General features: G+C 38.9%; 1 protein-coding gene across 2 annotated transcripts in view; it reads left to right on the plus strand.

The window, feature by feature from the left end:
- The window catches only part of KLHL20 (kelch like family member 20), a 57,995-nt gene extending 47,675 nt beyond the window's left edge, over nucleotides 1-10,320 (plus strand). For both annotated transcript variants that reach the window (XM_032393433.1, XM_032393434.1), the window contains 4 exons: nucleotides 3,828-3,961; nucleotides 4,913-5,121; nucleotides 6,787-6,893; nucleotides 9,402-10,320. In XM_032393433.1, coding sequence (XP_032249324.1) covers nucleotides 3,828-3,961; nucleotides 4,913-5,121; nucleotides 6,787-6,893; nucleotides 9,402-9,486 — 535 coding nt within the window. In that variant the 3' untranslated portion in view covers nucleotides 9,487-10,320. The remainder of the gene's footprint in view (nucleotides 1-3,827; nucleotides 3,962-4,912; nucleotides 5,122-6,786; nucleotides 6,894-9,401) is intronic.
- The last annotated feature ends 2,431 nt before the right edge of the window (nucleotides 10,321-12,751 follow it).

A 12,751-nucleotide genomic window follows, 5' to 3' on the forward strand; every position in this document is an offset into this window, starting at 1 on the left:
AAAAAATTATAATGAACAAAAGTAAGGGATGCACACTTGGGTGGGAAAAACTATAAAGAAACTCAAGGAGGCAATTACTGTAAAAATCAAGATAATGGTTATCCTGTGGGGAAGAAGGCATTGAGTTTAGAAAGGGACACATGGGCAGGCTTCCAGTGTGGTGGGCAAAGTCATTTTTCTTGGCCTGGGTGATGGGCTTTCCTTATAATAACACATTAAACTACACATTTGTTTTGTGTGGCTTTCTGAATCGATGTTTTTATTTTATAATTAAAAAATTATGCAAAGACTTCTGCTTCCAAGTAGAATGTAGTAAGTAGTGCCAGCCACCACTCCCACTGCAACAACAGGAAAAAATGAGAGTACAAATATATATATTTTTTAAAACATCAGAGACATGTGGAAGTAACAAGGACTAGATGAACTAAAATTCCATTGAAGAAAGAGCCCATTTATGTGAACTGAGATCATCAGCTGTTTTCTTCCCTGGGGATATTTGCCAAGTCTGAAGGGTTAAATATTGGACTTGACTTAGGCAAAGGGATTCTCCTGGAGGAGAGTAAATCAGTAGAACTTTTAACAGTCATGCAGATTGGCATGACAGATTGGAATCTAGAACAATTCCAAACATACTGCTGTTTTTCTCCATGAGATGTTTGCTGAGTGCTGGGGTAGCTCAGGAGACTAGGGAACTAGGGTGAGTGAAATCTCATGCAACCTGACAGTGCTTAGATGATAAAGTCCTGCTGTGAGGAGGGGCCTGCAACAAATACAGGATAGCTCTCATCCTTGAGACATTTGAAAGTTGAGGTGGACTGAATCTAATGAAAACTCAATTCCTGATTGGACTGGGGTGATAATATTTCACCCTCCCTGCCTAATACAGAAAAGAGTGAATCCACTGCTGGTGGCCAGGAGGGGTGGGTGCAAGGGCAGTGCAGGAATGAGGGGATAATAACTTCAGTTTCTAGGATTCCATTCCTTTATAATAATGTCCAGCTAAAATAAAAAATTATGAAACATCTGAAGAAACAAAAATATGGCCAGTAGCTGAGAGAAAAAATAGATAATAGAAGCATACTTATCCACATTTAGGGGTGCCTGGGTGGCTCATTCAGTAAAGTGTTGGACTCTTGATTTCAGCCCAGGTCATGATCTCAGGGTGGTGAGATCAAGTCCCGCGTAGGGCTCCATGCTCAGAAAGGAGTTGGCTTGAGATTTTCCCCCTTTCCCTCTCCCTCTGCCCCTCCACCCACTTGCATAAGCTCACTCCCTCAAATAAATAAATCTTTTAAAAAAATAAAGTAAAAAATAAATGATCCACATTTAGAGTTAACAGAAAAAAACTTTAAAATAAGTATAATGAATACATTAGAGGAAAAGATTAAAAATGGATAAAAGATTGGATAATTTTAATATAGAATTGGAATCTAAAAATAAGATGTGCATTTTACAACTGAAAAATATAATATCTAAAATTAAGAACTCATTGAAATGAGATGAACTAGACACAATAAAAGTAGACCAGACACAACAAAAGACCGAGTTAATGAACTCAAAGACAGATTAATAGAAACTATCCAAACAGAGGAAGAACAAAGAAAACAGAACGGAAAGAACAGACTGTAAGAGACTCATGGGACACAAACAGTCCAACATACATGTAATTGGAGTCCCAGAAGGAAAGGAGAGTGAGATAAGAGCAGAAGCAGTATTTGCAGATAGAATTTTTGGCTGAGAATTTTCCAAAAGGGATGAAAGATAAACTTTATTCAGAGTGCATGAACGGGGGCACCTGGGTGGCTCAGTCAGTTAAGCATCTGCCTTCGGCTCAGGTCATGATCCCCGGGTCCTGGGTTCGAGCCCCACATTGGGCTCCCTGCTCGGCAGAGAGTCTGCTTCTCCCTCTCCTTCTGCCCCTCCCCTTCCTCTTGCTCGTGCGCTGTCTCTCTCTCTCTCTCTCGTATAAATAAAATCTTAAAAAAAAAAAAAAGTGCATGAACCTCAGGAAACCATCACTGGACTAACCACAACCTTTCTCCTGGGCCTCCATTCTCCAGTATTTATATTTCTGCTGCTTTCATCTGTGTTAGTTACTACATTCTCAGAATCTGTTTGCAGGTTTTTCCTTAAGAATGTGCTCCATCTCCCTCACTTGCTTCTTAAGAGCGAGGTCTGTTTTTAGTATCATTTATTTTATATTTTCTGCAATATTGATAGAGTTTACTAACAGTTCTGAATAGACTAATAGAACTTCCCACCCATGCAATAAAATGCCAGCACTATTCCAAGTGATTTTTGTTATATTTCTGAACACTTGTAATTTATCAATCAGGACTCAGTAAAGAAAACAGAAGCCATACCAGTTACTTTAGTAGAGAGAATTTAATATTCAAAAATTGGCTAGCAGATATTGAAGGGCTGAAAAAAACGAAAAGAGGACACTGAAATAACTGTAGGAACCCTGATCTGGGAACACGAAGGAGAGAGATTAGAGTTTTGGGAGCCTAGAAGCCTAGAGGAAAGATGCCACAGAGCTGGAACCATCAGCACTGAAGGAGTGGCTGCCCTGAACAGCTGTGACACACCTCCGGGAAGGCTTCTCTTCCTGGCTGATTTTGGAAGATTGTATTTTCCAAAGGTAATAACAGTACCTGTCATTTCACATGCTCTGTATCATTTGCCTTTGACACTCTTCTTATTGAAAGGTGGGATTTACGTTTTCTCCCCTTGACTCTGGCTGCCTTACAAGAATGGCCAAAGTGGCACTATGTGTGTGACTTTAGAGGCTAGGTCATAGAAGATGCATCTTTTACTTGGATGTCTTGGGGCCCCTTGGAAGCCTTGAGCTGTCTGAGGTCATGCTGCGAGGTCTACATGGAGAGACCCTGAGGCTACTTGGAGAGATGCCCAGCCAGCCACCCGCTGCTTTAGCACTCCAGCCCCAGCCACAGTTTGATAGCAACCACATGAGACACTGAGCCAGAACTTCCATGTGAGGCCCTCCCCAAATTCCTGACCCATGGAAACAGGAAAGTTAGTAAAATTATCTTAAGTCACTGAGTTTTGGGGTGATTTATACAGCTGTAGATAATTGGAACACTGGTACTCTTACCTCAGGAGCTCTGAGGAGATGCCTCACGGAGCCATGACTAAGACCTCCAAGAAGCACAACAAGGCTAGTTTTGTGCCAGGAAAAGGCTAGAAACTGAAATTAGCAGGTTTAGTCAGAGTGAAAGGGCCATTGCTGAGACAACACTAACAGAATTGGCAAGAAAACAGAAAGGAGTCTGTCCCTTCTCCTCCCCTAGACTTTCAGCAGCTAGTCCTTCCTCTTGGCAGAATCTGACAGAGAGCCAGCTTGGCAAAGGAGAAATGTTTTTAGAGTTCCAGACCCAACATCACAAGTCAGAGTATAGAAAACAACTATGGGGCGCCTGGGTGGCTCAGTCATTAAGCGTCTGCCTTCGGCTCAGGTCATGATCCCGGGGTCCTGGGATCGAGCCCCACATCAGGTTCCCTGCTCCATGGGAAGCCTGCTTCTCCCTCTCCCACTCCCCCTGCTTGTGTTCCCTCTCTCGCTGTGTCTCTCTCTGTCAAATAAATAAAATCTGTAAAAAAAAAAAAAAAAAACAGCTTAATAACTGACACGGGCACAAATTCTTTTTTTCCTAGTAACTAAGTAAAATATGTTCGATTCTCACTGTGCATTTTGACCAGAGCAAGTGTATGTATCCACCATGTCTTTAGCATGATTTCATACCTTATGAAAAGGGCCTCACGTCATAAAAACAGGCATGCAGTCTTTGGTTTCTCCCTTACTGCAGGTATGATCCAAAGGAAAACAAATGGACTCGAGTGGCTTCTATGAGCACCAGAAGACTAGGCGTGGCCGTGGCTGTGTTAGGAGGGTTCTTATACGCTGTGGGTGGCTCTGATGGGACATCTCCACTCAACACAGGTTAGTCCCTTCCGAGGTCAGTCCGGTTCCCCCAAAGCAGCACATTCCTCAAGAGAGTCCCCCTACAGAAAAGTATAAAAAGTCATGTTATCCTATAATTTTGTTATAAATTGTAAATTTAAAATAATTTATATATTTATGTAAATAATATAATTATTTATAATCTAAATAATTGAAAATTATTTTTCCCTTAGAGTACAACTCCCAACTCTTCCTCAGCTCCTTCTGCAGCCATATTCTTCTAGCATATTCCCAAAATACTTCTTTCTCCCTCCTCTTTATAAGCTTCTAGGAATTTATAATGAATAAAAGAACTATTTTCCTAATATGATTATTTCTCTGCCTCACCCCCAACCATCTCTCCTTAAAAAACCAAAACCAAAAAAAAGACAAAACAAAACCTATATTGTAATCTAAGAATAAATAAAAAGTTATAGCTATAAGCTGGTTTATGTATTAGTCCTTTCTGTTGAGAGATAATGGGTATTTTTACCTAAGGATATCGTCAGTGTGGCACTCGCATCAGATTCGTAGTCGCATATCTTGTCTTCTGCTTAGAATGCAGTAGGAATACAGGCAAAGGGAATACAAGAGGACAGAAGTTGTCTGATTATGACAATCAGTTACTAGTATGGAATGGTGCCTCCAGATCCTTTAGTCAATCCCCTCATTTAAAGATAAGGTGAGGCCACGAGTCATAACAGTCAGAACTAGAACTAAGGTCCCTTGACTCCAACACGTGCCTTTTCCACCATACCGTACACAGACGAAACCAGTAGTCCCCGAGGAGATTATAGTGGTTTTGTCTAAAGGTATACAAGTCCTTCTCAGAGCAAAAATCGGATTGTGTATTGAAAATACGTGTTATCACAAAGTTTTAGTGGCTATGAGGAAAACTAGAGGTGAGAGGAAATGGTTAAATGGTCACTTACTGGTTTTTTTCCCCTGCAGTGGAGCGCTACAACCCTCAGGAAAACAGATGGCACACGATAGCTCCTATGGGGACCCGGAGGAAACACCTCGGCTGTGCAGTGTATCAGGACATGATCTATGCCGTAGGAGGGAGAGATGACACTACAGAGCTTAGCAGCGCGGAGAGATACAACCCCAGAACTAACCAGTGGTCTCCGGTGGTGGCTATGACGTCCCGCCGTAGTGGAGTAAGTGCCCAACTACTGAAAACTTTGGGAAAAAGCACCAAGACAGGGCTGTGCAGGAGAGCTCTGATCTGTAAAATACTGGCATAGTAAGGAGGTGCACTATTTCGGCAAAACAACCCCTGCTACTTTTGTACTGGAAAAAAAATTAATTTGTCACAATTGCTGTTATCTCAAGTAGTTAAATATCTTATAGTCAGTCATAGTCTTAATAATAGAATTATTTTTTGTGATTTATCTTTCGATTGTTTTCCTGAAAGACATTACCTTATCTTATCCACTACCTTATGTAACTTCACCCATATTCATCCCTCTCGATTAGAGCTAAATATTCCTAGCGAATGTTCCTAGGTAATATTCTAAGTAGTTGGCACACCAATACAAATGTTTAGGCAGAAACACATCTGGCCCCACCACCAGTCTCCACAAACTGGTTGGAGTCTGTCCCATCTGTAGTCTAGACCTGGTCAGGCTGACCTATGTTATGTTCTAGACCATGAATGACATGTGACTGCAAGAGACTTCCAGGGTGGAGTTTAGCATTCATCCATCCCAGGATGTTTGGTTCAGAGTGAAATGTAACCCATAAACCACTGATTGTGTCAGGAGTGCATTGAGGTAGGACAACAGGTGGGAGAACGCAGCAATAGCTAAGACTCCATAATCTGAGGAGAAAAGGGAGTAAATTCTAGTTTGCACAAATCAGGGAATATCATTGATAGGCATCAGCAAGTCAAGACATTCCCACATCTGTGGCTCTTTATTACTGGTGATTAACAACTTCTAGGTCGCATTCCTGCTGTTTTCACTGCTACATTTTGATTATTTAGCAAATATTTATTAAGTGCTTACTCTGTGCTAGGAAAGCAAAAGTGAGCACAACTCCAGGAGGAGCTCCCAAGTTAGTGAAGGAAATGGAAGTGTTTACAGCTAACCATAAAAAAAAAATCTTACAGCCGCAGCATGTGCATTTCAAGAGAACATGGGAGAATATGCTTAGTGTGTTTGGGGACAGTGAAGAGACTCACCAGAGAAAGTCGCATGTAAGCTAGGCCTTGAAAGAAAAATAAGATTTTCCAGAAGAGGGAAAGAAAACACCAGCCAGGGAACAACATGTGCAAAGTACAGAGGCGTGAAAAACATGGTCTTTTCTGGAACTAGCAGTTAAATCAGTATTCTTGCAGCATCGGATACATAAGGAGGTGAGGCTAAAACATGGGCTAGTATGGATTCCTGGAGGGCCTGAATGACATAGTAAGGACTTTAAACTTACCCTTAGACGGTAGGGAGGCTTAGAAAGTTTTTAGAGGAGAGTGACAGCATGGTTAGATCTGTATTTTAGTGGTCATTTAGATAGTGGGTTAGAATAGGCAAATACCAAAAGAAGTGAGAGCAGTTTGGAAGTTCTTACCCACTCCCAGTGATGATTTTCCAAAAATTTAAGAAATTTATGTTTTTGACTATAAAATATTCTAATTGAATATATAATTTTATTGTTCCCACAGTGTAACAGATTTTTGTCATTACTTTTTTCTCTGTGTTCAAGTAAACCAGAATGTAAGGTCATAAAGAATTATCTTTTATTAAAAAGATTTATCTAGATACTAGTCAAAATTCTCCCAGTGATTCTCTGGCTTCTTCAGTAGCCACTGTGTTTTGGTCCTGTAGGTTGGCCTGGCAGTAGTGAACGGACAGCTCATGGCTGTAGGAGGCTTCGATGGCACAACGTACTTGAAGACCATTGAAGTTTTTGATCCTGACGCCAATACATGGAGGTAACCTTTAAAGCTACATTGCAGATCACCTCACTGCTGACTTGAAAATCATGGGCATAAGGTCGCCTGTGACCATCAAAATGGGGATGGTCAGTACATTGAGAAGTGCTCTTGCAGTACTCATAAGAGAGCTCCAAGTTACCCATATTTGATGGCTTCTTGTGACTTCCCTGCTCTAAAGTGGCTGACATCTGACAACAACATCTCTTTGGTAACTGTTCAGTTTTATAATAGAGATGGCAAACACGGAAAAAAAAAAAAAATCTCCTCTCTAGCCCATCATGTTCAGCTGAGGTAAGTGAGGCACTGAGAAATAAAATGAAGCAAGTTAGTGATAGAATTAGAACTTAGATCTCTTGCTTCTAATCTGTCACAGTTTTTTGGTGTTCCTATGCACAGCTTTATGCCCAGGAAAAAACAAACTTCAGTTACTTTTTAAAAAAATAATAGTTTATTTCATTTAAAAATTTTTTTCCTTAAGCTTTTAAAATCTATTTAAACATATTATTATTCTATTTTAAAGTCTAAGGGCGCCTGGTTGGCTCAGTTGGTTAAGCGTCCTACTCTTGGTCTCAGCTCAGGTCTTGATCTTAGGGTGGTGAGTTCAAGCCCCGCATTGGGCTCCATGCTGGGCATGGAGCCTACTTAAAAAACAAACAAACAAACAAACAAAACTATTAAATTTTAACAATCACTTTTAGGAAGGAATCTACCACTTATTTAAGAGGTTTAACTATGTTAAATTATATTTATAGGTTAATTTCACTTTGTTTTTAAATCTTTGTCTTAACAATCTTAACAAATATTTTCTAAGGACTTAAGTAGTTCTTATAAATTCACATAAATCATGTGACTCGTGCATTTATTTTAAATATTAAAAAACTAGGACGCCTGGGTGGGCTCTGTTAGTTAAACATCTGCCTTCGGCTCAGGTCATGATCTCAGCGTCCTGGGATCTAGCCCTGCATTGGGCTCCCTGCTCAGTGGGAAGCCTGCTTCTCCCTCTCCCACTCCCCCTGCTTGTGTTCCCTCTCTCACTGTGTCTCTCTCTGTCAAATAAATAAATAAAATCTTTAAAAATAAATAAATAGAGGCACCTGGGTGGCTTGGCTCAGGTCATGATCTCGGAGTCCTGGGATTGAGCGCCTCATCAGGCTCTGCACTCAGCTGGGAGTCTGCTTCTCCCTTGGCCCTTCCTCCCCCCACCATGCTCGCTCTCTTAAATAATTAATAAAATCTTTAAAAAAAATTCAGTCTTCATGTCTGGGAAAGCCACACTTTTACAGATGTCTAAATGACATTCTTTGGATTCTGCCTTTCTCTCATGGCTCTGTATGACTTGGTCACAATACTAGGGTCAGACTAAAAGTCAGACATTGTACATTTTTGGCTTCTACTACATCACATTTTCACAGCCTTGTTCATTAAGTAAAGATGTACTGAGTATTCTAGACATCAGGGATACAACAGGGAAAACAAAATTCCCTGCTCTCCTGGAGCTGACATTCTAGTAAGAAGACTAACAGTACCATGTCAGGGGGTAGAAGCACTATGGTGAAGAGCCAAGGAGGGTGGGGGTGTCCAGGGAGGAGCTTCTTTTGAAAATGTGGCCTAGGAAGGCCTCACTGCAAAGGTAACATTTTAGCAAAACCTAATAGAGGTAAGGGAGAGATAGATAATGGGAGGTTTTCCTGAAGAGGATCCTCCCACTTGTGGCATATTTTCTTGCATATTCAGCTTTCTATGTTTAGTGGGAATTTGGGGAAATCTCCAGATTTACTTCTGCTACTTAATCACTATAATCCTACATAAGGACCTATTTCTCAGTAACTGTCACTAAATAGAATTAGTAATATGTGACCGAGTAATATTTATGAAATTCTTAAGGATCATCTATTGAGAGGTTATGATCTAAATTTTTGTAGTTACATATCCCAAACTTAAAACCAGTTTTACCTTACAGCTGACAGAGGATCTAATATTCTTTTCCATGTAAATCTTTAACTTTGAAGATGATCTTGTTCACAGGTCAAAAACTAGATGCTTACTTTATTTACTCATATCCAGGTTTGTTCCGTAAAGGAGGAGGCTTGTAAGAATACATATAAGACAAAAAGGTTAAAATAAGTTATCGATGTTTAGGCAGAGGGAAATGTGAGTAGGAAAATAAGATAGCCATGGTCAAAACTAGACAAAAATGTAGAATATGATTCTGTGTAATTGTTAGAAGTCAGTTTAGGTGTAAAGTTACAAAGTCGTGATACAAAATGTGGATACAACACTCTCTTATTCTTAAAACAGCATCCTGGAAATGAGACCTTTTCACCCAATGTCTGAAATAATTCTGCTACTTGCCAGTGCTCAATTCCAGGTCCTAATCTTTGGAAGAGAAGTAGGAATCTAAAAATATTAGTTATGATAGAAAACATGTGTTTTATTAACATCTAAGTCGTAGAACAAACAGTGATTTTTCCACTTTGAAATCTGATTTTGTTTCTTTCTTTGCAGGTTATATGGCGGGATGAATTACCGTCGGCTAGGGGGTGGTGTAGGAGTTATTAAAATGACACATTGTGAATCCCATATATGGTGAACATCTAGAGACAGTCGTGTACATGCTCCTCTGTATTCTGGAGAGCTTTGACTTTGGAGCTTTGTATAGCTCAAGAAAACATTAGAACAAATTTTATTCTTTGCCGGTGCCTCAACATATGGAAATACAAATACAATGAAAGTACTTCAACTGCAAGATGCCACCTTTGCACAAAAATTTTCAATTCTGTGCAGAATATTTATTTTTGGTTTTAATTTATCATGGGTTTTTTGTTGTTGGGTTTTTTGTCGTCGTTTCGTTTTGCTTTGGATTTAGCCTTCCTCCCACTAAAAAAGGAAAAAAAATAAAGGTAAAAATTCTAAGCAGTGAAAGTTTATTTTTAAGATATTAAGTTTGAAAATACTAATAAAGGGAGAAGGGCTATATACATGATCTAGTTATTTCTAGGCACTGCATCCACATGACTCCACTACTTACAAGGACTACCAGTGACAAAGATAGGTATGCAAAGTGTATTATTTAGCCATCATGCTTGCACTAAGCACCAGAAGACTTGAAAATCTAAAAAACAAAACAAAAGAAGGAAACACTCATTTTAAATAGTACAATTCAAAAGGAATATTAAGTAGATAAAACCAGGACTCAGACACTAAAGTTTTCAACAGTGCAAGTTTGCAAATTGTTTCCTTCCATATGAACTTGTTTTCCGCTATATTTAGTCTTTTTTCGTAATATTTTCATAGAATTTCTGCTAGCTCTAGAGCTCTGCTCAGTGCCTCTATAAAAACAGTATACAGTTCTTATATGCTGTCTTGAGAATCCTCCAATAGAATCATGTGCTACTCTGCAGAAGTTTTTGCTCAAAAATATTACTGACTGAAACAACTTTCCTTCTTGTTTCCTTACTGCTACTAAGGACCAGCAGGGAGCAATGCCCTCTCCCCAGCAGTGAATACTGTTATGCAATTTTCACTCGATGCTCAGGCCTGCTGAAGCTCAGGCTTACCTGTAATCACAGCCTCCAAGGGAATGAATTCTTCAGTTCATGTAATAGTACACACTAATGAGTGTAAAATTGAGGCATTTTATTAATAAAATCTTGGTTCTTTTATACAAACTATATATCATCCTCATTCTGTTACTACTCTGAAATTGCACTTTCTGGTGAAAAGTTAAAATTTTTAAGGAAAAAATGATACAAATTTCAGTGGTCAGAGTTTTGTCATTGTGTTCATAGACCAATTTTTTTCAATGTATTTTGCAGGAAAATCTTTGAATAAGACTTTAACCGCAACCAAAAGGAATAATCTTCTCCTTCTCCCTCCCCCAATACAAAAATGTTTGGCAACTTTTGTGTTTACATTTAAAGATCATTTGCACCTTTACAAGGAAAAAAAAATAAGTATTTGGTAAACAATTGTTTACATGTATCATTTATGCTTTTTTCTAGCATGTATAACTTTTTTAAATAAAGGTAGTACTTACCGTAAAAAAAAATTTTGGCTAAATGTTTTTTAGTGCTTGTGTCTTTGCTATTTAGTTTCTATATCATTTATATTTCCTTTATGTAAAGTTGTAAGTACTTTCGACCTGAAGGAATAAAGGGATTGCCAGCTAGAATTATGCACTTTTATTATATATCTTATATAATAGGATTATATTACCTAACCTCTAAACTTACTTTCTGGTGTAGCACTTAGAACCATACAATTCTGAGCTAGAAGGACTCTTAACAATCCCCGGGTCCAAACCCATCTATTTCTATGCTCTAAGACTGAAAACCAAAGATGTCCTTCCTAAGAGTAAATATAGTCAATGATAGGACCAACATTAAAAATCAGTTCCCTGAACTCCCACTCCATTTCTCTTTCTGTGCCACACTGCCACTCCACCCACACTTGAAACATGGCCTAGAATTCAATATACTAACAGACTCTAAGTAAATCTGGTATGTAACATTAAAAAAATATAAACACTTTATGAGATCCTTAGAGTACTGCATCATTAAGTCAGTCTTCAAGACAAAACTCACTTATTTCCCAAGATTCTACTATTGCATGTATTTTAAGAAAAAGAGAAAAATAAACAGGGTTGCTGGAGTGGTGGGGGGTGGGAGGGATGGGGTGGCTGGGTGATAGACATTGGGGAGGGTATGTGCTATGGTGAGCGCTGTGAATTGTACAAGACTATTGAATCACAGATCTGTACCTCTGAAACAAGTAATATATGTTTTAAAAAAAAAAAAGATAGCAGGAGGGGAAGAATGAAGGGAGGGAAATCAGAGGGGGAGAAGAACCATGAGAGACTATGGACTCTGAAAAACAAACTGAGGGTTCTAGAGGGGAAGGGGGTGGGAGGATGGGTTAGCCTGGTGATGGGTATTAAAGAGGGCACGTTCTGCATGGAGCACTGGGTGTTATACACAGTGAATCATGGAACACTACATCAAAAACTAATGATGTAATGTATGGTGATTAACATAACAATAAAAATTTAAAAAAAAAAAAAAGGAGAGAAATAAGAACAGGAAAAAAAATTCTAGGGATTAGACTCTCAGTAAGTAGGAAAGTTCCCAATAGGAGCAATTGACATGGCAGTGATTCAAGAGCAGAGACCCAGGAACTACAATACTGACCAAAGTGTTCATTGGAGCATAAAGGGTTATTTTTTCCCTCCACTGAAAGTGGTCCAGTTTTATTATTGACAAAATATACCTATTATATAAATGTCATTGCTGTAAAAGAATATTTACATACTGATTTCCACAACTATGAAGTGAGCTCAGAGTTGGGTTGGGTTGGCTGTCCTCTTCATTTTATAAATAAGTAAACTGAAGCTTAGAAAGTTAGAAGAACATGGTAGAAACTGAACCTCATATCCACATAACGATTCCAAATCCATTCATTGTTCTCTATACTACTCTCCAACCTAGGGGACAGCTGTTTACCCTATATCCTCCCCTCCTATGGATCCAAGAAGAGTTGTTGATTTTTCCATCTCTTCAATTTTTTACTTGTTAGGACACAGTGGCCATCCTCGTATGAGGAACTGGAAACTGGAAGTGAAATGTGTAGTTTTAAGTAAAAAAAATATAAATCATGAATTATCTCAATAGGTACAGAAAAAATAATTTGACAAGATCCAACATCCATGCATAATAAAAACCATCAACAAATTAGGAAGAGAATTGCTTTAACCTGACAAAGGGCATATATGAGAAACCTACAGCTAACAGCATATTTAATAGTGAAATACACACTAAGATCAGGAACAATATAAAACTACATCCTCACCACTTCTATCT

This window comes from Phoca vitulina, unplaced genomic scaffold (genome assembly GCF_004348235.1).
Source record: "Phoca vitulina isolate PV1807 unplaced genomic scaffold, GSC_HSeal_1.0 scaffold73, whole genome shotgun sequence".
In the NCBI taxonomy this organism is placed as follows: Eukaryota; Metazoa; Chordata; class Mammalia; order Carnivora; family Phocidae; genus Phoca; species Phoca vitulina.